Source organism: Pan troglodytes, chromosome 13 (assembly GCF_028858775.2).
Source record: "Pan troglodytes isolate AG18354 chromosome 13, NHGRI_mPanTro3-v2.0_pri, whole genome shotgun sequence".
Lineage (NCBI taxonomy): Eukaryota > Metazoa > Chordata > Mammalia > Primates > Hominidae > Pan > Pan troglodytes.
The window spans coordinates 105,048,008-105,073,770 of NC_072411.2; the positions used below are offsets into that span (position 1 = coordinate 105,048,008).

Below are 25,763 nucleotides of genomic sequence, written 5' to 3' on the forward strand. Positions count from 1 at the left end.
ATAAAAGTGTGACAAACTTTTGTACTTCAACTACAGTCTCCAAGCAACCAAGAATGTATAATGAAACATATATTTACCAAAAAACATCTGAAATTTTATTATCTTAATTATTCTGTGGCAGTTTCATATTTCATACACCAAGAAAAGGAAAGGGATACGTTTTCATACTTTTCTGAACTTTTCCATTTGCTTTAAGGTGTCTGGGTCCAGCTCTTGGGATACATCTTTCATCCACAGCAGAGCTCCTCTGTATTCTGTGCGTGCCTGCTCCATCCGATTAATTGTCATCAAGGTATCAGATACTGCCCTTTGACTGAATGTTGCTACTTCTTGCTTCAGACGAGACAGAGGAGTACACAGGGCCAATCTAATGGCAGAGAGGTAAAAATCAGAGGGTTGAACACATCATAAGTAAAACAAAACAAAGGTTTAAACCAATGAAAAAGCATATTTGCTAACAAGATGAATCTACAAGTAAAAAATTATTCAGTTCCTAAGGAGATTTTGAAAGCAAATAAGGATCATATAGCCAACTCTGAATTATCAATAAAGATGTGTTGGCCGGGCGCGGTGGCTGACGCTTGTAATCCTAGCACTTTGGGAGGCCAAGGTGGGCAGATCGCCTGAGGTCAGGCGTTTGACACCAGCCTGGCCAACACGGCGAAACCCTGTCTCTACTAAAAATGCAAAAAATTAGCCAGGTGTGATGGTGGGTGCCTGTAATCCCAGCTACTCGGGAGGCTGAGGCAGGAGAATCGCTTGAACCCGGGAGGTGGAGGTTGCAGCAAGCCGAGATGGCGCCACTGCACTCCAGCCTAGGCGACAGAGCGAAACTCCATCTCAAAAAAAAAAAAAAAAGTGTCTACACCTCCTCCCTTGTTACTTTAGGAAATATGTCATTTTTGCAATACTTTGGAAGTTATTCCATGTATAAATAACTTGCCAAGTAAATCTGCCATTTAGAAAACAGTTCTGAGGGGAACAGAGAACCTGCATTCATAAAGCATAATCCAATTAACAGAAAGCCTTTCATTTGACAAGTTCAGGGAAAACCTGGGTTTTGCTAGCAGAACTAATGAGTATGGAGTTCTTAGCAGCTGAGGATGAGGACAAGATAACAAGTATTTAAGAAACACAGATTAAATCCAATTCCTCCTTTTTGCTTAGTGACCATTGGAGGGCCCTGTACTTAGTACCTCCACGTCACTTCCTTCAAGATAGACTTTTGCACTGATGTGATGTTTCAGAATAAAGCTATATAAACTGGACACCATCATTATAGGTCTGATAAGGACTGTTTTCTTCTTCTTAAATGCAAAAGATTTGGGCTAGGTTTAGTAATTACAGGAGATTCTTTGCAGTAGGTATCATTATATTAGAAACTGAAATAATAACTGGAAAGTATGTAATTAAGAAGAAAAAATTTCTTCTACTTAAAAAGTACCACTATATTTATAGTATAGTATCAAAAAGTGAAATTGGAAATACACATTTTAAAGATGTTAGTCATTCTGTGACTGTTACATTAAACCAGTTGAGAAATATAACTGATACTTGTCTGATTTTAGGGGAAATAAAAGAAATATAAATACAGGCCTAAAGGTTATTTCTAGAAATTAAGCAACCAAGAACATCAATCATTAAATAATTATTTTGAATACAAAATTAGTAATTAAGAATTAGGTGTCACAACATAACTGTGATATATTTCTCTTTAACCCTTTATTAGAATGAACAGTGACCTTTACAAATATGCAAATTTAAGTACACATGTCAAAACTGTCAGATTGACTACAGATTCAAGATAATGAACAACCATGGTAAACCTTTGCTTGGCTGAAGAACAAAGTGCCTTGCCAGTGGCATCCATCATTTTGCCAGCTTGAGTTGCATCCCGTTCTGCTTGAAACTTTAAAAAGAGCCCTAGCTCATTTTCTTCCTCTGATATAACTAGGAAAAAAATTACAGTGTAGTTAATTGTTTCCTTTCATCATTTGTTTAAAACATACACACAACTAAAAATCTCACAGCAATAACTCTCTATACAAGATTTACTTAGGGGAAGAAGAAGAGAGACTTATTTTTTAAATGCAATTCCTGGGCTCTATTTCCAGAGACTCTACTTTCCATAGGTCTAGGGAATCTGGCTTCTTATCAGCACTCCAGATGGTTTCGACACAGTGAATCCATGGACCTCGCTTTGAGAAGGACTGATTTTTAGTGACAAAAATCCCTCAAAACTATAAAATAAAGCCATAAATGATGCATTTTCAAATGTGCAGAGATGTATTTTAGGATCATTGCCTCTTACAAAATATTTGTTCCCTATTTAAACTTGTTAATTTATTCTTGACTCCCTCCTGGCTTCAGTTTCCTATGCTCGGTATCGCAGACTCGCAGATGTCCACAGTTCTGCTCCAGCAACCCTAAAAACTGTCATCTAGTGCACTGCTGCTCAAAGTGTAGGCCATGGACCAGTATTGGTCCAGAATCCTCTGTTACCAAGCTGTGACAAGCGAAGAAGTAAGGAAACTGAGAATAACTGTGTAGAGACTTTGAGCATTTTATATTTGTCAAATCTAATAAAGTGAGCTTATAATACATTTTTCACGTATTTTATTTCATTTTTCTAAAAGTTATTTTTTTAAAAGATGGGATCTTGCTTTGAAGTCCAGCCTGGAGTGCAGTGGCTTGATCATAGCTCACTGCAACCTCGAATTCCTGGGCTCAAGTGATCCTCCTGCCTCAGCCTCCTGAGTAGCTCAGACTACAGGCATGAGCCACAGTGGTTGGCTAATTTTTTAAAAATTATTTTAGAGGCAGGGTCTCACTATGTTGACCACGCTGGTCTCAAACTCCTAGCCTCAAGCCATCTTCCCACCTTAGTTTCCCAAAGCACTGGAATTACAGGTAGGCACGAGTCACAGTGCTCAGCTAAAAATTCATTTTTATTGAATTTTACAAAGGTATCAGTTTACAACAGATTGAAAGCAAACCATGAAACAAAAAAAGGTCCTTCACCACAATTTAAGAAACACTGATCTAGTGTAAGCTGATCCTGTAACCACAATAAGACTAATAAGGGGGAAAGCCCACAGTGCTCCAATTATAAGCTTAAAGTAAATAAACAACAACAAATGTCATGCCTAATTTCATCCCACTTCACTGATAGAAAAATCAAAGTTAAAACTGAAAGGGAAGTGTCTGGCTACTTGTGGGGCAGCAACAGAACTCAGGCCTCCTCATGCTGCCTCCCCACTACCCCTGTCCCCGCTGCCATGCCTACAAGGGTGACCCAAGGAGAGCACAATGGTGTAATGAGGAAGGTGTCTACACAGTCTGTAGTCTCATCTCTAATAAAACCATGAACAACTGACCTGATCCAGAGCAGATGGGGTTTGGGGAGTCATGCTAATTTAATGCTGATTACTTGAGAGATGTACAGTTTACACATTATTTGAATCAGAACTTCATAAAATATACCTCAATTAAAACTACTAGAAAATATTCATTTCGGTATGGTGGTTCAGAAAGCACTTTGAGTACTTGGAATACTTCATTATCAAGTATCAACTGAACATAAATGATCACTGAAGCTTACCTTTATCATTGCAGAAAGAGCAGTCAATGAGGCTGAGTCTGTGCTGCTTCTATGTTGAGACCTGCCTGCCAAAATCTACAGAGACCCCTCCCTGACGTGTTCTCCCCTGAGTCAAGAGATTCCCATAAAGTTATGGTGCTGGACTAACCTGCTGCATTTGTCTGATGTTACTCCCAACAGATGTATTAATACAATCGTCTTCAAGAAATCATGTATTTATACACAATCTTGAAGCGAAAATACACAATTAAATCTATATGTGTTTCCCTTCCTTATTCTGAAATGCTCCACCAGAGTGCTAAAAGATCTAGTGATTTCAGGGTATATAAACTTGCTGATTTTCTTCACATTTTCATTTCTGTCACAGGACTCACTTGGTCCAGTGATTGTGATATATTTTACCAAGCAGTAAAAGGCCATAAGGTCGTTAGTAATCTGACCCCAAATTTCCTTTGTTCCTTTATCCTCCCATTAGTTTCAATGACAGACTCTTCTGCCTATGCAGGCTGTTCTCATTCTTTAAGCTCTTTAAACTCCAAGTCTCTTCTCTACATGTTCAACTTCTATAAATCCTTTAAGTTTTACCTCAATTCCTATCTATGGAATTGCCTTTGCCAATTACTCTAATCCACAGTTATTCTTCATTCCTAGGAATTCAGAGTTATGTCTGTATCATTATTCTGAACTCAATTACATACTACTTACATTGTCTCTCTTTTTGTGCAAAAAGTTGTTTCTCCAACTACTTCCTTGGGAAAAGCACATGGCAGGTAGTCAAAAAAATACTTGAATAATCATGCTTTATTGGATTTATTTCTTTAATGGGACAATGTATAAGCTTTGATTATAAAGCGATGAGATTAATTTACATAGCTACATGAGAAAAATTGATTCATTGAAATCAAATATTTATCGAGTACTGACTACATGCTAGACATTGTTTCTAGACTGGGGACACAGAAATAAAACAGAAAAATTCTGTCCTGGCGAGGTGCAGTGGCTCACACCTGTAATCCCAACACTTTGGGAGGCTGAGGTGGGTGGATCACGAGGATAGGAGTTCAAGACCAACCTGGCCAAGATGGTGAAACCCCGTCTCTACTAAAAATACAAAAATTAGCCAGGCATGGTGGCAGGCGCCTGTAATCCCAGCTACTTGGGAGGCTGAGGCAGAGAATTGCTTGAACCTGGGAGGCGGAGGTTGCAGTGAGCCAAGATCACGCCACTGCACTCTAGCCTGGGTGACAGAGTGAGACTCCACCTCAAAAAAAAAAAATTCTGTCCTTAAGGAGGGCATATTCTAGTGGTGGGAAGAAAAACAATGGACAAAATATATAGAATGTTGAATATTATTAACTGGACAGGGAGTTTTGAGGGAAAGGGGTATTGTATTGTATTGTATTTTTTGTACCCTCTGCGGGCAGAGAGTATTGCATTTTAGATATGCAGTTCAGGGAATGCCTCATTTAAAAAGATGACATTTGACCAAATACCCAAAGGAAGTTAGGGATTCCACTATGCAGATATGCCTACTATGTAAGATATTAATATGGCTAAAGAGGAGAAGCTTTTAGGAGGTGTGATTAGAGAGGTAGCCATGTCCAGCAGGCCCACTGTAATTAAAAAAGGAGAAGAGATCCAAAGATTGAGTTTTAACCTGAACAAGTCCAGGAGAGAAGAGAATCAGCAAAGGCCGGATGCCAAGAAAGAGTGACCAGGAGGAGGAAAACCAGGAAAGCCAAGTGAAGAAAGTGTATCAAGGAATAGGAAATAATAAATGTGTTAAATAATGTGATAAGCCAGATTTAGAAGGAGTTGGTTAATCATGACCTTGACAAGAGAAATTTGGTGGAGTGATGGGGATGAAAACTTGACTGGAGTGAGTACAAGAGAAATTGGAAGGAAAGGAACAGAGATCATGAATACAGACAATTACATCACATTTTTCTGTAAAGAGCAGCAGAGGAATGGAATTTAACTGCAAGGGCAAGTGGGAGTCAAGAAAGAGAGGTTTAAGTGATGGAAACAAATCCATTTCAGATGCTGCGCAGGCCCGGGCATGGTGACTCACACCTGTAATCCCAGTACTTTGGGAGGTCGAGGCAGGAGGATCACTTGAGGCCAGGAGTTTGAAACCAGTCTGGGCAGCATAGTGAGACCCTGTGTCTACAAAAAAATACAAAAATTAGCCAGGTATGGTGGCACACGCCTGTAATCCCAGCTACTTGGTAGGCTGAGGTGGGAGGATCACTTGAGCCCAGGTGGTGGAGACTGTAGTGAGCTGTGATTGCACCACTGCAACTCCAACCTGGGTGACAGAGAAAGACCCTGTCTCAAAGAAAAAAAATATCAGCAAAAAATAAATCTGGGTCAGAGGATTTGATTAACTGAGGAAAGAAGAGAGAATACTGGGGCTTTTGAGAACAGGTAACTGTAAATATTCATATTTTGCCATAAGAAGCTATTCACAAAATTGTTTTTACATTAAATCTTTCATTTTAAAAAATGCTAATATTTATTTTAAATGGGAATTATCAGATAGATAACTATGATTTCATACCATTGAGTCTTAGCTGGTATTTCTCGATTATCTTCAGAAGTTCAGTGCATGTCTCTTGAACAGAGTGAAAAACCTTGAGATATAAATTTTATTAGGACAATTTAAAGAACTATAAACAAATATATGTTATAAGCACTCCAAAAGCATAACATTTTCTTATAAGTATTATGTCTGTTTTAAAAACATTATGTCTATTTTTCTTGGCTATGACATGCTTCAGTTTTGGTTTTACTTCCGATGTAGAAAGCACATTCCCCCATGAGAGCTGGAAAAAAATGATAAATATATGGGAGCAAACAAAAAATTAAAACTGAAGAGTTTGTCCTCATCTCAGCTCCTGTCCTCATCTCAGCTCCAAACTATCTAAATAACAACAACATAAATCTAATATAAACTGCATCAAATATTGCCAACCACAGATGAGAGTGCAGATAACCTTACAAAGTATTAACTCGAAGTCTGGCTTTTCTCTCATACTGGTCTAAACAAAACAGATTAGTGAATTTACTATAAAAATTAAATAATGTATTATAACATCAAATATAAATTATTTTTATATTCTTTTTTTAGAATTTTCTATAGATATTAATTCTTTCATTACTACTGCTGCTAATTGCTAACAGAAAAGAAATAAAATATCCAGTAGACTCTCATTTCAAAATTAAGCACGTGAAAATTTGAGATGAGGCCACACTATATACATGACATAACTCTTCACACACATTAATAAATGTAGGTGTTCCCAGATAAGCAAGCAAGCATAAGTTTTACAGTACAGATACAATGAGGACTTTTTTTTGAGATGGAGTCTCACTCTGTCACCCAGGCTGGAGTGCAGTGGTGCAATCTCGGCTCACTGCAACTTCTGCCGCCTGGGTTCAAGCGATTCTTCTGGCTCAACCTCCTGAGTAGCTGGGATTACAGATGCCCATTACTGTGCCCAGCTAATTTTTGTATTTTTAGTAGAGATGGGGTTTCACCATCTTGGCCAGGCTGGTCTTGAACTCCTGACCTTGTGATCCACCTGCCTCAGCCTCCCAAAGTTCTGGGATTACAGATTTTTTTTTTTTTTTTTTTTTTAGCAAGGCCTGTCTGTTCAGAATCTACACTAAATAATTTTTATGTGACTTAGTTCAAGAAGACCTTGGTACTGCTATATAATATTAAGCCCTAACCCTTTTATTGTCAGATGCCTAATATCATCAAGAAGCCTGAACATTCTATCTGTGGAGCAGTTTTTATTATTATTTTGATGTTTGATCAAACCTAAAGAAGATTGATAATAAACACTAAAATCTTAAAAGGAGGAGCAGGCATCAATTTTCCTTATGAGTTTAGACATGTTTGAAGTGCATTTGGTATCTGGATTTGGCAATTGTAAAATCTGTTTTAAATGCATATGGAAGAAGATTAGAAAAGAATGCAAAAGGCTGGGCGCGGTGGCTCACACCTGTAATTCCAGCACTTTGGGAGGCTGAGGCGGGTGGATCGCCTGAGGTCAGGAGTTTGAGACCAGCCTGGCCAGCATGCTGAAACCCTGTCTCTACTAAAAACACAAAAATTAGCCAGCCATGGTGGCAGGCTCCTGTAATCCCAGCTATTTGGAAGCTGAGGCAGGAGAATCGCTTGAACCCGGGAGGCGGAGGTTGCAGTGAGCCAAGATCGTGCCACTGCACTCCAGCCTGGGCAACAGAGTGAGACTCCATCTCAAAAAAAAAAAAAAAAAAATACAGAAAAGATAGTTCTACTAAGATGAAGTGACTATGCTTGATTATTTTTTCCATAGGTCTTTGCAAGGTTTACGTACTATTTTTATTTTTATAATAAAACTGTTTCTCATTCTTAAAAAATAGTACAAATGTGGGAGAAAGTTCTTGCTTGATTCCAAATATTCATCTAATGGCCAGATTTACACTGAATATAAAACATGTCACCCACAGATGACCTAACAATGTAAAACAATACCAAAACCTCATATATTCCCACTTCTATGGGAATATATCTGGAACAAGTTCCTGTTGCATTAAAACATACAACACCAATAATAATAAAGTCTTCATTTTTACACATTTGTCATTGAATCCTAGAAATACTTTTCAACACAAATAGTAAAAGCTCGTTAAATTTTTATCTATTTCCATATTTGTTTTGGCAATGAGGTAAGTTTACTTTTTGCAGGATGAAAATACTTGATCAAGACCAGTTTAATTAGACTCATATTTTTAAGAATCCCACCATAATGATTATATTCCAAGCATAACAGAATCCCTGCTTAGAAATATTTGTTAAGAGTTAGCTTTAATTAGTATATATATGCTGAGTTAGTAAATCTGCATTTAAAAATTCAGACTTGGGCTGGGCACGGTGGCTTACCTGAGGTCAGGAGTTCGAGACCAGCCTGGCCAACATGGAGAAACCCTGTCTCTACTAAAAATACAAAATTAGCTGGGAATGGTGGTACATGCCTGTAATCCCAGCTACTCAGGGGGCTGAGGCAGGAGAATCCCTTGAACCTAGAAGGCAGAGGTGGTGGTGAGCCAAGATCGCCCCATTGCACTCCAGCCTGGGCAACCAGAGCGAAACTCCATCCAAAAAAAAAAAACAGACTTTTTAATTCATTTATATTACACTCTTCTCTATTAGCCTAATTACTTTAAACCATTTATTGGTTTAAAATTGTTTCATGGCAATTATTTAAAATAAAAAACAGCCAAAAAAGGCATTAGGAAATATTTCAATAACTCTATCTTTTAATAAAATAGAAACAATAACTATTATCTTCATTTGCTATTTGATTTTAATTATTTCAGTGAGGTATAAGACTTCACATCAAAGTACTACAAAATAGTACGACTTGATATATAATGAGTATATGGTCTCAACTGGGAATGTAATCATTAAGACTTAGCTTGAAAACTATGCGCGCCAGAGAAACTACTTTATTCATATTTTATCTAAGTTAGTGAATACCAATTTTGCAAATTTTCAGTTTGTGAGAGCCGTGACCTCCTATTCAGAGCTCTGATTGACAGATGGATACAACTAAACATTCTATTATCAAATTTGCATTTATCCTCATAAACTCTCCAGTGTGAAAACCTGTTGCAGTTCCCCTTGGAGCCCCAAATAATGGCTGGTTATATGCAATACATAGAATGCTCAAATTTACCTCAAGTTTAGCATCCAGTTCAGCATCAGACGCCACCAAGTGCTCATCCTCTTTTTTTCCTGTTGCTTTGATAAAGACCTGTTTAGTTTTCCAGTATTTCTTTTGCATTCTGCTGACTACTGACTGATTATCTTCTGGTCTGGGTTGCCCAAAGGAATCCATGGAGTGACTACAATGAACAGACTAAAATTAAACTTCTTTTAAAAATTCTCAATAATAGGCTGGGCACGGTGGCTCACGCCTGTAATTCCAGAACTTTGGGAGGCTGAGGTGAGCGGATCACGGGGTCAGGAGATCGAGACCATCCTGGCTAACACGGTGAAACCCTGTCTCTACTAAAAATACAAAAAAAAATTAGCCGGGCATGGTGGCGGGCGCCTGTAGTCCCAGCTACTCCGGAGGCTGAGGCAGAGAATGGCGTGAATCCGGGAGGCGGAGCTTGCGGTGAGCCGAGATCGCGCCACTGCACTCCAGCCTGGGAGACAAAGGGAGACTCCGTCTCAAAAACAAAAACAAAAAACAAACAAACAAAAAAAAAAAACAAAAAAAAACCTCAATAAATATGTTTAGCTAGCCAATATTTAATCTGACAAATGGAAAAAAGATACTAAATGTAAATTTTTTTTAGAGTCAGGGTCTCGTTCCATCGCTCATGCTGGAGTGTAGTGGTGCAATCATAGTTCAGAATAATGTGGGCTCAAGCAGTCTCCTGCCTCAGCCTCATGCAGCACTGGGATTACAGGTGCGAACTACCACATCTGGCCCCTAATATTAATGTTCTCAGTCAGACATGCTAATACTTGCTTTATATGGTCTAAATGTATGCTATAATTTCAACTTGCACAAGAAACAGGCAAAAGATTAATTATATTTATATTAATTTTAGATGACAAACGTAATAAAACGATTTTGCAGTTATGTCTAGAAAAAATTATATTTTATTTGATATCTATTTATAGATGTTTATTACTTTCTAAGTTTTGCTTTTGTAATAAAACTGCAAAATAAACTTGTACATACATCTTTACATACTAGTATCAGTTCCTTAGGAAAATTTCCTATAGTTATAATCGCTATGTCAAACATCCATTTAATATTTTCAGATATGCAAAGATTCCAACACATACTCTTTAAAAATCACTCAAAGAAATATTTTAATGTCCAATAAATCAACACAAATAAAGTCCTTAAGTATAAGGGAAGATATGTTATAAAAGAAATACAGATGGACATTGTAAACTGTAAACATAAAAATTAACGTATGCTAGGTGCAGTGGCTCACGCCTGTAATCCCAACACTTTGGGAGGCCGAGGTGGGTGGATGCCGAGGTGAGTGGATCATGAGGTCAGGAGATCGAGACCATCCTGGCCAACATAGTGAAACCCTGTCTCTACTAAAATACAAAAAATTAGCCGGGCATGGTGGCATGCACCTGTATTCCCAGCTACTCAGGAGGCTGAGGCAGGAGAATCACTTGAACCCAGGAGGCAGAGGTTGCAGTGAGCCAAGATCACGCCACTGCACTCCAGCCTGACGACAGAGCGAGACTCCGTCTCAAAAAAAAATAAAAATAAAAAATAACCTCCAAGAAGTTATTCTTAACAAGGTTAACATGGCTATATAAGGAAATGCGAGTGAAAAGTATTTCTTTAAGGATATGTAAAAAGAATAAATACTAATAACATTTTGGATCTAAAGCCCAAATTATTCCAACAAACTGTAAGAGTAGGAACAAAAGGGAAATACTAAAGTATGTGACTCATTCGTTATTTCCAGGCACATCGATAGATGCTCTTGTATTCTTCATGTTAGTAAAGAAATAGAGGTTCACTTTCTTTTAATTTGAAGTAATTACTAATTAAATAAAAATAGAATGTCTAATTTCCAAATTACTAGGGGTAAAACAAAAGAGCCAGAAAAACTTTAGCAAAAGCAAAAGACCGAGTGGGAAAAACAAGAGTAAGGCATGTAACACACAGTACAAAACAAGAAGATGGAAGAAGAACAATTATATTATTTAGTATGATAGATGCAAACTTCTTTTTAAATACAAAGAATCTCGAATAATAAAAAACAAAAATCGAAATCCAACTACATGCTATTTGAGATCTACCTAAAACAAAAGGACACAAAGATAAAAATAAAGATATGAGTTAAGATATACCAGGTAAATAGAAACAAAATGAAATTAGAATAGCTATATTAATATCAGACAAAGTAGATTTAAATAAAAAGCATAAAATAGAACAAGGACAAGCTGTAAAGTCCACAAAGTGGCCAATTTTCCAGATAGCCTCTGGATTATTATCCTTTGGATATCCTCCCATATTCCTGGGCAGTATATATTAATAACCATTTAATTGCCAAACCTCTTAATATGTTATCTGAATAATTTCTCTGGACATAATTTGGAATACAGAGGGAATTTAATTTGGGTACCTAGGGAGCATGGATTTGATATAAGCATTATACTGTCCTGACACATCAAGCGTCTTGAGAGAAACTTAGTTTTTCTTTCCCATCCAGTTTCTTTTTGCTTTTGGTTGCTCTCAACTGCTTTCAGTCCTCCTCCTCCTTCCCTCCACTCCCAACTTGATAATTATCAGCAGTCCAACTATATGACAAACTGTTAATCTCTTCTACTACACTGACTGCAGGTTTAGGCTCAATTCGAAGAACAAAATACTAGGGAGTATCAGGAGAGAATACCTCTCCCTACATCAACTTCCATATTGATGTAGCTCAAACAATATACTCCTGTCCTCGCAACCACTCTCTCCATATCTCTTTGGGAGAGAAAGAGTAACATCTGATTGGACAGCAAAAAACTAGACTCCTCCATTTCTGGAAACTATCTTGCCTGCAGAGGGCACACGCTCCCTGGCAAAGGGAGAAAGTGACTGGGAGGATAAATCTGCAAAAGGTGAGATTTGCACATTTGTGGTTTTTATGACCAAGGGCACTGCTAAATCTGCTTGCCACTGGGGGTAGGTTAGGCAGGAAGCCAAGTCTTACTGGCTTGACATATCAGATAACAGAGTTCAAGGCTGGCAGAACTATCAGATATTTAGGAGGGATTTCATAAAAGGGAGGGAGCCAAAGAGGAGGAAACCCCAAAATTTGTGTATAAAGTCCTCCCAAGACCTGTGCTAATCACTAAACGAATCATGAGGCAAGGGAGGGAAACCCAGGAATCGTGGCAGAAAATCAGCCATTGAAAGAGGAAATAACTAAGTGAAGATTTCAGCACTACCACTCCAGAGGAGACAGTTTGGAGTCTGAGTTCAGTCAAGTTAACTGGCTTCTAGAATAAAAATTCTTTTTCAGAGAAGCAAAACAGAATCCAGAATCTCTCAAATGCATCATTCAAAATCCCAAGTATCCAATCAAAAAACACTAGACATACAAAGAAATAGGAACATGTGACCCATACTCCAGTGGGGAAAGGGCAGTCAATAAAAACAGACTCCAGAGATTTCCCAGATATGGGAGGCTGAGGCAGGAAAATCGCTTGAACCCGGAAGGTGGAGGTTGCAGTGAGCCACTGCACTCCAGCCTGGTCGACAGAGTGAGACTCTGTCACACACACACACACAAAAAAGATTTCCCAGATACTGCAATTATGAGATAATTATTAAACCAACTATTATTAACATATACACAGACTTAAAGTAGGATGTATGCACAATAAATGAACACATTGAAAATATTAGAAAACAAGTAAAACTCAAACTCTCCAGTTACAAAGTTCAGTAACTGTAATTTAAAATTCACTGCAGCTGGGTGTGGAGGCTCACACCTGTAATCCCAGCATTTTGGGAGGCTGATACAAGAGGATCTCTTGAGCCCTGAAGTTTGAGGTTACAGTGAGCTATGATTATGCCACTGCACTCCTGCCTGGGTGACAGACTGCCTCTTAAAAAAATAATAATAACTGGACAAGATTAAGAGCAAACTGAAGATGGCAGAAGTAAAAAGTTCTTCTTACCAAAAATTACCAATCTAAAAACTGGGGCAAGGGGTGGGAGGAGGAAGGAGGAGAACCCAAAGAAGAGATAGAATGGGATAGAAAAAAATTCAAATAAATAAAACATCCCCAAATTTGTGAATGACATTAATTTACAGATCCAATAAGCTAAATGACAAACCCCACACAGGATAATACAAAGAAAACACAAATAGACACATCACAGACAAACTGCTTAAATCTATATAGGGAAAAAAAAAGATAGCAAAGAAAACCTATCTTGAAAGCAACAGAGAAAAATGGCATATTACACACAAGGTAACAAAAATACAAACAGGTCAGTTCTCAATAAAAACAAAAAAAAGTCAGACTAAATGGAAGGATATATTTAAGGTACTGAGAGGAGAAAAACCTGTTGACCCCTAATTCCACATCTATTGAAACTGTCCTTTTAAAAATGAAAGTAGTGGGAGCACAGTGGCTCAGGCCTGTAATCCCAGGACTTTGGGAGGCTGTGGGGGAGGATCACTGGTGCCCAGGAGCTCAAGACCAGTCTGGCCAAGATGGCAAGACTCCATATCTACAAAAAAATAAAAGAAACATTAGCCATGTATGGTGGTGTGAGCCTTTAGTCCCAGCTACTCAGGAGGCTGAGGCAGAAGGATTGCTTCATCCCAGGAGTTTGAGGCTGCAGTGAACTATAATCACACCACTGCACTCCAGCCTGGGCGACAGAGTGACAGTCTGTCTCTAAAAAAATAAAAAAATAAAAAATAAAAAGAAGGAAAGCAAAATAAAGATATTTTCAAATAAAGCTCTGAGAGACTACCTGATCAGATCTGGAGACTTTCAGAAATGCTAACATTACAGATGTTATGTATATCACAGCTGAACATATTAAAAAATATGGTATATATACTCAATGGAATACTATTCAGCCTTTAAAAAGAAAGAAATCCTGTCATTTGTGACAACATGGATAAATCTGAAAGACAAATACCACATGATCTCAATTACATGTAAAATCTAAAAAAGTTGAACTAATAGACGTAGAGAGTAGAATGGTAGTTACCAGAGGCTGGGGGGAGGGGTATTGGGAAGATGTTTGTCAAAGGACACAAAATTTCAGTTAGGAGGAGTAAGTTCTATTGTACAACAAAGGGACTATAGTTAATAACAATGTATTATATTCTTGGAGATATCTATGAGGGAGGATTTTTAGTGTTCTTACCACAAAAAAAGATGAGGTAATACATATGTTAATTATGTTGATTTAGCCATTCCACAGTGTTTCAAACGTAATGTACATGACAAATATATACCATTTTCTCAATTAAAAATAATTTTTGAATTAAAAATGTTAACAAATTCTTCAGTCTTAAAGAAAATTACACCAGATAATTTGGATTTATAGAAAAGAATGGAAGGACTGTAATTGTTAAATGTCCTGGTAAATATAAGATTATTGTTTCTTTCTTAATTTCTTCACATTATATAACTTTAACATGCATAGAGGCCGGGTGTGGTGGCTCACACCTGTAATCCCAGCACTTTGAGAGGCTGAGGCGGGTGGATAACTTGAGCTTGGGAGTTCAAGACCAGCGTGGGCAACATGGCAAGATCCTTTTCTACAAAAAATACAAAAATTAGCTGGGCGTGGTGCAAGTACCTGCAGTCCCTGCTACTAGGGAGGCTGAGGTGGGAGGATCACTTCACACTGGGAGGTGGAGGTTGCAGAGAGCCAGGATTGTGCCACTGCACTCCAGCCTGGGTGACAGAGCCAGACTCTGTCTCAAAAAAACAAAAACAAAAAACCCTACCATACACAGACAACAATAAAATAGCAGCTCAATTATCAATGTGCTGCCATTTTAAAAACATCATTGATATGTTTACTCATTCTTTACCACCTCACTCCATCATCATCATCATATAGTTCTTTTTCATAAAATTTACATACACTGAAATCTCTAATTTTTAGCGATATATTTTTTTCATTACTTATTTTACTTACAGATTCAGGGTCTCACTCTGTTGCCTGGGTTAGAGTACAGTGGCACAATCACAGCTCACTGCAGTCTCAAACTCCTGGGCTCAAGTAATCCTCCCACCTAAGCTTCTGGAGTAGCTGGGACCACAGGCAACACACCAACATGCCTGGCTAATTTATTTTTATTTTTGTAGTGACAATGTCCCACTATGTTGCCCAGGCTTACTTATTTTTAATTGACAAGTAAAAATTGTATATATTTATATTTATGATATATGACATAATGTTTTAAAATGTGTATACATTTTAAATCTCCTTGGTTAAATTTATTCCTAAGTATTTTAATTTTTTTACTAGCTATTGTCAATGGCATTGTTTTATTGATTTCTTCCTTTTTTTTTTTTTTGACAGAGTCTTGCTCTGTTGCCTAGGCTGGAGTGCAGTGGTGCTGCAGCCTCCACCTCCCAAATTCAAACAATTCTCCTGCCTCAGTCTCCTGAGTAGCTGGGATTACAGGTGCATGCCACCACGCCTGGCTAATTTTTGTATTTAGAGACAGGGTTTCACCATGTTGGCCAAGCTGGTCTCGAACTCTTGACCTCAAGTGATCCTCCCACCTTGGCCTCCCAAAGTGCTGGGATTACAGGCGTGAGGGACCCCACCTGGCCAGATTTATCAGATAGTTTGTTGTTAGTATGTAGAAATGCTACTGATTTTTTTTTTTTTTTTTGAGACGTAGTCTTACTCTGTTACCCAGGCCGGAGTGCAACGGCATGATCATGGCTCACTGTAACCTCAAACTCCTGGGCTCAAGCAATTCTCCCACCTCAGGCTCCCAAGCATCTAGGACTACAGTTTGTGCCACCACACCTGGCTAATTTTTTTTTTATTTTTTGTAGAGATGGGTGTCTCACTATGTTGTCCAGGCTGGTCTCAAACTCCTGTCTTCCAGTGATCCTTCCACCTCAGCCTCCCAAAGTCCTGTGATTACAGTTATAAACCACCATGTCTGACCACTACTGATTTTTGTGTTAATTTTGTATCCTGCAACTTTACTGAATTTATTACTTGTAATAGTTTTTTGGTGGAGTCTTCAGAGTTTTCTAAATATAAAATCACGTTGTCCGCAAACAGATCATTTAACTTCTTCACTGACAATCTGAAAGCCTTTTATTTCTTTCTCTTGCCTAATTATTCTAGCTAGGAGTTCCAATACTGTGTTGAATGGAAGTGCTGAAAGTGGGCATACTTGTCTTGTTCTTGATTTCAGAAAAAAAAACTTTCAATTTTTCACTGAGCATTATGTTAGCTATGGGCTTGTCATACAAGGCCTTTATTACGTTGAGAGACATTCTTTCTCTACCTCATTTGTTGAGTGTTTCTGTCATGAAAGGATGCTGAATTTTGTTGAATGCCTTTTTTGTATCTATTGAGATAATTATAAAGTTTTTGTCCTTTATTCTGTTAATATGGTGTATCACTATTGATTTGCATATGGTGAATATGCAGATTCACAGTGATAAATCCCACTTGATCATGGTGAATGACCCTTCTAATGTGCTGTTGAATTTGGTTTGCTAGTATTTTCTTGAGGATTTCTGCATCTACGTTTATCAAAGATATTGGCCTATAATTTGCTTTTCTTGTACTGTTTTTGTCTGCCTTTGGTATCAGGCCTTTGTAAAATTAGTTTGGAAGATCTCCTTCCTTTTCAATTTTTTGGAAGAGTTTCAGAAGGATTGGTTTTAATTGTCTAAATGTTTGGTAGTATTCAGTAGTGGCATCATCAAGTTTGGGCTTTTCTTTAATGGGAGACTTCTTATTACTGATTCAATCTCCTTACTCATTATTGGTCTTTTCAAATTATCAATTTCTTCATGATTTAGTCTTTATAAGTTGGTATGTGTCTAGGAATTTACCTATTTCTTTTAGGTTATACAATTTGTTAGTGTGTGTATATCTATATATATAGATATATATAGATATATAGATATAGATATAGATATATAGATATATTTTTTTTTAGATGGAGTCTCATTTGGATGCCCAGGCTGGAGTGCAGTGGCATGATCTTGGCTCACTGCAATCTCCACCTCCCGGGTTCAAGCAATTCTCCTGCCTCAGCCTCCCAAGTTTCTGGGATTACAGGTGTGTGCCACCAAGCCTAGGTAATTTTTGTATTTTTATTAGAGATGGGGTCCGCCATGTTGGCCAGGCTGGTCTTAAACTCCTGACCTCAAGTGATCCGCCCACCTCGGCCTCCCAAAGTGCTGGGATTATAGGCATGAGCCACTGCACCCGGCCTGTGTATCATTTTTTATAGTAGTCTATGATCCTTTGTATTTCTGTGGTATCAGCTGCAATGTCTCCCTCTTTCATTTCTGATTTTAAGCATTTCCTCTTTTTTATTAATCTAACTAAAGGTTTACCAATTTTCCGTTGCTGTTTTTTTTTGTTTTTGTTTTTTTGAGACAGAGTCTCTGTTACCCAAGCTGGAGTGCAGTGGCGCGATCTCGGCTCACTGCAAGCTCCACCTCCCGGGTTCACGCCATTCTCCTGCCTCAGCCTCCTAAGTAGCTGGGATTACAGGCGCCTGCCACCACACCCAGCTAATTTTTTGTATTTTTAGTAGAGACAGGGTTTCACCATGGTCTTGATCTCCTGACCTCGTGATCTGCCCACCTCAGCCTCCCAAAGTGCTGGGATTACAAGCGTGAGCCACCGCACCCGGCCTTCTCTTTTCAAAACCAGCTCTTCTTTTAATCTTTTCTACTGTTTTTCTAGTCTCTATTTATTTCTGCTCTGATATTTATGATTTTCTTCTTTCTCCTAACTTTGGGCTTAGTTTGTTCATCTTTTTCTAGTTCCTTCAGGGATAACATTAGGTTGTTTATTTAGGGCTTTTCTTTTTTTTTTTGATACAGGCATTCATTGCTATAAAATTCTCTCTTCGAACTTCTTTTGCAACATCTCTTAAGTTTTGGGATATTGTATTTCCATTTTTGTTTGTTTCAAGATTTTATTTATTTGTCTTGAGATGGAGTTTCACTCTTGTTGCTCAGGCTGGAGTGCAATGGTGTGATCTGGGCTCACTGCACCCTCTGCCTCTCAGGTTCATGAGATTCTCCTGTCTCAGCCTCCCAAGGAGTTGGGATTATAGGCGCCCACCACCACGCCTGGCTAATTTTTTGTATTTTTAGTAAGACGGGGTTTCACCATGTTGGCCAGGCTGATCTCGATCTCCTGACCTCAGGTGGCCCACCCACCTCGGCCTCCCAAACTGCTGGGATTACAGGTGTAGCCACTGTTCCCGGCAGTTTTAAGATTTTTAAAATTTCCTTTTAAATTTCTTTTTTGACCCGTTTGTTGTTTAGGATCATGATGTTTAATTTCCACATATTTGTGAATTTTCAAATGTTCTTATTATTTCGAGTTTCATACCATTGCAATTGAAAAAGCTACCTAATTTCAATTAATAAATTTTTAAGACTTATATTATGGCCTAAGACATGATCTATTCTGGAGAATGTTCCATGTGTTCTTGAGAAGAATTTGTATTCTGTTAATATTGGATGGAATGTTCTGCATATATATGTTATATCCATTTGGTCTAAAATGTAGTTGAATTCCAGTGTTTCCTTACTGAATTTCTTTCTGGGTATCTGTCCATTGTTGACAGTGGGGTATTAAAGTCTCCTATTATTGCATTGCTATCTATCTCTTCAGATCTATCAATATTTGCTTTATATATTTAGGAACTCTGATGTTGCATGTAACACATATTTGCAATTATTATATCTTCTTGATGAATTGATCCCTTTTCATTATATAATAATTGTCTCATTTTATAGTTTTTTGACAAAGTGTGTGTCAATTTCTGTGTTGCTATAAAGAAATACCTGAAGCTGGGTAATTTATAAATAAAAGAAGTTTAATTGGCTCATGGTTCTGCCGGCTGTACAGGAAGTATGGTCCTAGCACTGCTTCTGATGAGGCCTCAGGGAGCTTTTCCTTATGGTGGAAGGGGATTGGGATCCAGTGCATCACATGGTGAGAAAAGGAGTAAGAGAAGAAGGGTGAGGCACAATACTCCCTTAAACAACCAAATCCCGTGAGGACTCACTTATCACCATGGGGACAGTACCAAGCCATCCATGAGGGCTCTGCCTCCAAGATCCAAACACCTCTCACCAGGCCCACCTCCAACACTGGAAGTCATATTTCAACATCAGATTGGGAGGGGACAAAATATCCAAACCATATCGGTGTACTGCACCTGATATAATTATATCTAACCCCACTCTCTTTTGGTTCCATTTGAATGGAATCTTTTTCCATCCTTTCAGTTAATCTAAATGTGTCCTTAAAGGTGAAGTGAGTCTTGGCTGGGTGCGGTGGCTCAAGCCTGTAATCCCAGCACTTTGGGAGACCGAGGCAGGCGGATCACAAGGTCAGGAGATCGAGACCGTCCTGGCTAACAAGGTGAAACCCCATCTCTACTAAAAATATAAAAATTAGCTGAGTGTGGTGGCAGGCACCTGTAGTCCCAGCTACTCAGGAGGCTGAGGCAGGAGAATGGCATGAACCTGGGAGGCAGAGCTTGCAGTGAGCCAAGAGTGCACCACTGCACTCCAGCCTGGGCAACAGAGTGAGACTCCGTCTCAAAAAAAAAAAAAAAAGGTGAAGTGAGTCTCTTCCAGGCAGCATACAGTTAAGTCTCTGTGTGTGTGTGTGTGTGTGTGTGTGTGTGTGTGTGTGTGTGTGTGTGTTTTTAACCTATTCAGCCAGTCTGTCTTTTGGTTGAAGAATTTAATCTATTTACATTCAAGGTAATTATTGATAGGTAAGGACTTAGTACTACCATTTTGTTCATTGTTTTCTGGTTGTTTTACAGCTCTTTTGTTCTTTTTTCCTTTCATGCCTTCTTCCTTTGTGATTAGACGATTTTTCTCTAGTGGTATGCTTTAATTCCTTACTTTGTATCTTTCGTTTATCCACTATAGGTTTTTGCTTTGTGTTTACCATGAGGCTTACATAAAACAGCTTATAGTTATAACAGGCTATGTTAAGCTGATTACAACTTAACTTTGATTGTATACACTTTACCCTGCCTGAAATTTTATGGTTTTGATGTCACAATTTACATCTTTTTATATTGTATATCCCTTAATAAATTATTGTAGCCATTATTATTTTTTTTTTTTAATTTTTAATTTTTTTTTTTTTTTGCAGAGCTAGCTGAGGTTTTATTTTGGACCAAAAAAAAAAAAAAAAAAAAAGCGATTGAATTGTTTTGTAGCTGGAGGAATGGGCAAGGGGGATCCCCAGGCAGTAAACTCACGAACGGGTGGGCTGAGGGCTAGGGCTGAGCCTCAGGTGGGTCTCCTGTTCCCTGTGCTCCCCTGCACAGCGGCCTCCCTCCCAAGCTCTGGGGCAGCTGCAGGAGGGGCACACTGGGAGGGGCTGCTGCAGCTGTTTACTTGGGCAGGACGTCAGAGGACTCGGACACCAGCTTCCCATCGTGGATCTCAATCTTCTTCACAACTATGGCCCTGGTGAAGCTGGTGTGGCTGAAGAAGATGGAGCCCATGCCAGAGCCAAAGCTGGAGCCGAGGCCATAGCTGAGGCTGGGGCTTGTGAGACCCTCATAGGCCGAGCTCAGACCACCTGCATAGCCACTGGTGGTCTTCATATGGATATTCATGTTCTGCATCCCAGACTCCAACTGGCTCTCCTCGCCCTCCAGCAGCTTCCTGTAGATGGTGATCTTGATGTCCAGGGCCAGCCTGATGTTCGTCAGTTCCTGGTACTCATGCAGCTGCTACGCCATGTCCTGCTTGGCCCGCTGCAGGGCAGCCTCCAGCTCGGAGAGCTTGGCATTGGCATCCTTAACAGCCAACTCCCCACACTGCTAGGCATCTGCGATGTCAGCCTCCAGGGAAACTCTCTGGCCTTTGAGGCCCTCAATCTCAGCCTGGAGCTGGCTGACGTTCTGGTTCATCTCAGATCTCAGTCTTTGCATGCCGCAGGTCATCCCTGTGCTTCCCAGCCAGCGTCTGCAGTTCCTCATACTTGATCTGGTACATGCTCTCAGCCTCAGCCTGGCTGTGGTTGGCCATCTCCTCATACTGCGCCTTGACCTCAGCGATGATGCTGTCCATGTCCAGGGAGTGGCTGTTGTTCATGCACAGCACCACAGATGTGTCCAAGATCTGGGACTGCAGCTTCTGGATCTCCTCTTCATACAGCTGCCCTAGGAGGTTGATCTCTTCAGTCAGCCCTTCCAGGCAAGACTCTAGCTCTACCTTGTTCATATAAGCTTCATCCACATACTGCCTGATGAGGACAAATTCATTCTCCATCTCTGTACGTTTGTTGATCTCATCCTCATATTTGTTCTTGAAGTCTTCCACCAGCCCTGGCATGTTGCCAAGCTCTGCCTCCAGCTTCAGCCTTTCCAAGCCCAGAGTCTCCAGCTGCTGCTTAAGGCTGTTGATGTAGCTCTCGAACATGTTGTCCATGTTGCTCTAAGCCATCTTCTGCTGCTGCAGGAGGGCTCCACTTGGTCTCCAGCATCTTGTTCTGCTGCTCCAGGAATTGTACCTTGTCTATGGAGGAGGCAAATTTGTTGTTGAGGGTCCTTCTCCTGGGTGCACACGGCCTGGATGTTGGGTTCCACCTCCAGGTTAAGGGGGCTCAGCAGGCTCTGGTTGACTGTGACAGCTGTGATGCTTCCCATGCCACTGGCCCCATCATAACTTCCACCCAGGACACCCGGAAAGATGCTGCTGCCCACTCGGGAGAAGCTCAAGGAGCTGATGCAGGCACCGGGCCCACGCGCGTAGGAGCAGTTGCTGAAGGTCTGGGGGCCAGAGGACCACCTCTGGTGGACACCTTGTAGGACTTCTGGGTCACCATGATGGACATGGTCAATGCAGGAGTGGAGGCAGGTGGGCTGAACCAGATGGAGATCCCAGAAGGAGCAGGGAAGCTGCTTCTTGGTCTATTTTTTTTTTTTTTTTTTTTTTTAGATAGAGTTTTGTTCTTGTTGCCCAGACTGGAGTGCAGTGGCATGATCTTGGCTCCTTAACCTCCCAGGTTCAAGTGATTCTCCTGCCTTAGTCTCCCGAGTAGCTGGGATTACAGGCACCTACTACCAGGCCCAGCTAATTTTGGTATTTTTTTTTAGTGAAGATGAGGTTTCACCATGTTGGCCAGGCTGGTCTCGAACTCCTGACCTCAGGTGATCTGCCTGCCTCAGCCTCCCAAAGTGCTGGGATTACAGGCATGGGCCACCGCACCAGGCCTATTGCAGCCATTATTTTTAATAGTTTTGTTTTTTAACATTCATATTAAAGACCCACCATTATACTATTATTCTAAATTTGTGTAATTGTACCAATGAGTTTTATACTTTTAGATGTTTTTGTGTTACTCATTAGCATCCTTTCCTCTCAGCTTGAAGAACTCCCTTTATCATTTCTTGTAAGACACATCTGGTGGTGATGAACTACCTCAGTTTTTGTTTGAGAAAGCTTTTATCTCCATCATTTCTGGAGGTCTACTTTGTCAAGTAAAGTATTGTTGTTTGACAGTTTTCTTTTTTCCTTCAGCACATTGAATTTATCATCCCACTCTCTACTGGCCTGTAGGTTTCTCCTGAGAATCCACTTCTAGCCTTATTGGAACTCCTTTGTATGTGATTTGCTTTTCTCTTGCTACTTTCAGGATGCTCTCTTCATCTTTGATTTTTGACAGTTTGATTATATCTTAGTGTAATCTTGTTCAGGTTGAATCTGATTGGAGACCTTTGACCTTCTCATACCTGGATATTTATACCTTTCCTCAGATTTGGAAATTTTTCTGCTATTATTTATTTAAGTAAACTTTCTGGTCCTTTGTCCCTCTCTTCTTCTGCTTAAACTCCTATAACTAGGATATTTGCTCTTTTGAGAAAATCTTATAAGCTTTAAATCTTCTAAGCTTCATTTTTTCTTCTCTGACTGTATGTTTTGAAATAATCTGTCTTTGAGTTCACGTATTAATTCTTCTGCTTCATCAAGTCTGCTGTTAATGCTCTCTACTGCATTTTTTAGTTCATTAATTGTATTTTTCAGCTCCAGAATTTGATTTTTTTAAAAAAATAATTTTAATGTTACATTTCTTATTTTGGTCATCTATTGTTTTGCTGATTTCAGTGAAATGTTTCTCTGTATTTTTCTTTAAATTCACTAAACTTAAAGCAATTATTTTATATTGAGAGGCAGTTTATATATGTCCATTTCTTTGGGGTCAGCTACTGGGAGGTTATGTTTTTTAGGTGGTATTATGTCTCCCATTTTTCTTGTTGCCTTACATTAATGTCTGTGCTCTTAGTGGAACAGTTACCTTTTGTAGACTTTATGGGCTAGTTTCATTGTGGACTGACTTTCCTCCATGGGGTGGGGTGCAGTGGTTCTGGCACTAGTCAGGGTGCCAGCTGTGTGGTCTCTGTGCAGCTCTGTCTGCTGAGATTGGTATGGATAAAAATCACAGGGATCCATAGCAGCCAACGTTCTGAGTTTCTGCAGTGGCGCAAGAGTTATTGGGGTCTTTGGTGGCAATGACTGCTAAGATCACCCCAATCTATTTTTTTTCCCACCAGAGAAGCTATGGCTGAAGGGATCCCTCTTGGCACTGGTGCCTGATGAGTAGCACCCATGGAATAATCACAGAACTCAGGCCTGATGCACAAATGTGTGGAGGTACTGCAGTTCTGAGTTCCCAGGTAGTAATGGCATTGGTGTCTGGGATGCAGGGATCCTTGCTGCTGTGTAACAGAATGCGATATGCAGATGCTTGTTAAACAGCTAAAGAGAACTGAGAATAAGAGCACTAGTGAGTGCAGCATTAGAGTAGCTCTAGGATTGGGGTAAAGCCAAGATCTCTGTGGCAGCAGAGCTGGTACCCAGCGTTCAGCCACACACAGCAAGAGCTTGGCTCTAGGGCCCAGGGTGCAAACTCTTTAGCTGTATACTTTTGACAAATGGATATCTTATATAGAACATTTCCAACTTCCCAGAAAGTTTCCTTGTATCACTTTCTTGCCAATCCCTACCTTATCAGAAGCAATGAATGTGTTTTTTTTCCTTAGCTTTTCCCAGTTTATTCTTTTTGATTGTTGAATAGAATTCCATTGTATCAATATACCAGTGTTTCCAGTTTGGGACTATTGTAAATAAGGCTGTTATGAACATACCTATACAAGTATTTTTGCAGAAAAATGTTTTCATTTCTCTTGGATAAAAATCCAGAATTGGATTTGCTGTGTCAAAGGATTGGTGTACCAGCCTCAGCAACAAAGTGAGACCCCATCTCTACCAAAAATAAAAAAATTAGCCATACATTGTGGCATATGCCTGTAGTCCCAGCTACCTGGGATGCTGAAGTGGGAGGATCACTTGAGCCCAGGAGTTTGAGGCTGTAGTGAGCTATGAATGTGCCACTGCACTACAGCCAGAGGGACACAGTGAGACCCCATCTCAAAAAATATATAAAAAAAGAAAATTAAAATTAAAAAAATAAAAAATAAACAAATAAGGAGTAGCAGCTGGAAGCCAACATGTAATTTTTGCTACTGACAATGGTCAAGTTTCTGGATATAGCTTACTGTGAGAGCCAAATAATCTTCATAACCGAGCACTAAAATTAAATTCAACAAGCCAGTCAGAGGTAACTGAATCACCAGAGGCTTCCCTGTATGAGAGAAAAAAGAAGGAATTGAGATAAACTTGCCCAATTTTTGCTTCCCAAATTTACCAGACAAGCCACTCCTCCTCTAGAAAGAAATGAGAGGGTAGAGAGAGACTAGGAGTTAAACTAATTGAGCTCCTTTAACATAGCAGGAAACGTCAAGAATGAGAAAGATATATTCCCTGTGTATTAATTTCCTACTGCTGCTATAAAAAATGATCACAAACTTAGTAACTTACAACAAAATTAATTTACTGTCTTCTGATTCTGGAGGTCAGAGTCCTAAAATAAAGTTGTCAGACGGCTGCATTTCTTCTGGAGGCTACAAAGGAGAATCCATTTCATTGTCTTTTATAGCTTTTAGAAGCCACTTACATTTCCTGGCATGTGGTCCCCCTTCCTCCATCTTTAAGGCCAGCAGCATAGCATCTTCTAATCTTTCTCTAATTCTATATGTCATCACATTGTCTTATCTTCTTCTGACCTTTCTGCCTTCCCCTTAAGAAGACCTATGTGATTATATTGGACACACCTAAATAATCCAGGATAATATCCCCATCTCAATATCCTTAACTTAATTACATCTTCAAAGTCTCTTTGAACACAGTCTCTTGCAACAAAAGTAACATATTCATAGGTTTCAGGAATTAGGACATGGACATCTTTGGAAGGCCATTATTCTACTACAGCCTCTATCAGTTTTCACTCTTATTTAGCAAAAGGATAGGCTCAAGTAATTTCTT

General features: G+C 39.4%; 1 protein-coding gene and 1 pseudogene across 30 annotated transcripts in view; both read right to left on the bottom strand.

Moving 5' to 3' along the window:
• Positions 1 to 25,763, bottom strand: part of ICA1L (islet cell autoantigen 1 like) — a 94,782-nt gene that overhangs the window by 39,607 nt on the left and 29,412 nt on the right. For 20 of the 30 annotated variants that reach the window (XM_054677643.2, XM_063791599.1, XM_009444018.5 and 17 more), the window contains 4 exons: positions 9,331 to 9,499; positions 6,162 to 6,234; positions 1,827 to 1,950; positions 169 to 367 (listed from right to left, as the gene is read on the bottom strand). In XM_054677643.2, the coding sequence (XP_054533618.1) occupies positions 169 to 367; positions 1,827 to 1,950; positions 6,162 to 6,234; positions 9,331 to 9,492 (558 nt within the window). In that variant the 5' untranslated portion in view covers positions 9,493 to 9,499. Of the gene's footprint in view, positions 1 to 168; positions 368 to 1,826; positions 1,951 to 6,161; positions 6,235 to 9,330; positions 9,500 to 24,937; positions 25,024 to 25,259; positions 25,343 to 25,763 lie in introns of those variants that run through there. The other 10 variants (XM_054677646.2, XM_054677636.2, XM_063791602.1 and 7 more) reach the window with 2 other exon arrangements.
• On the bottom strand, positions 20,691 to 24,692 carry LOC129141854 (keratin, type II cytoskeletal 8-like; annotated as a pseudogene).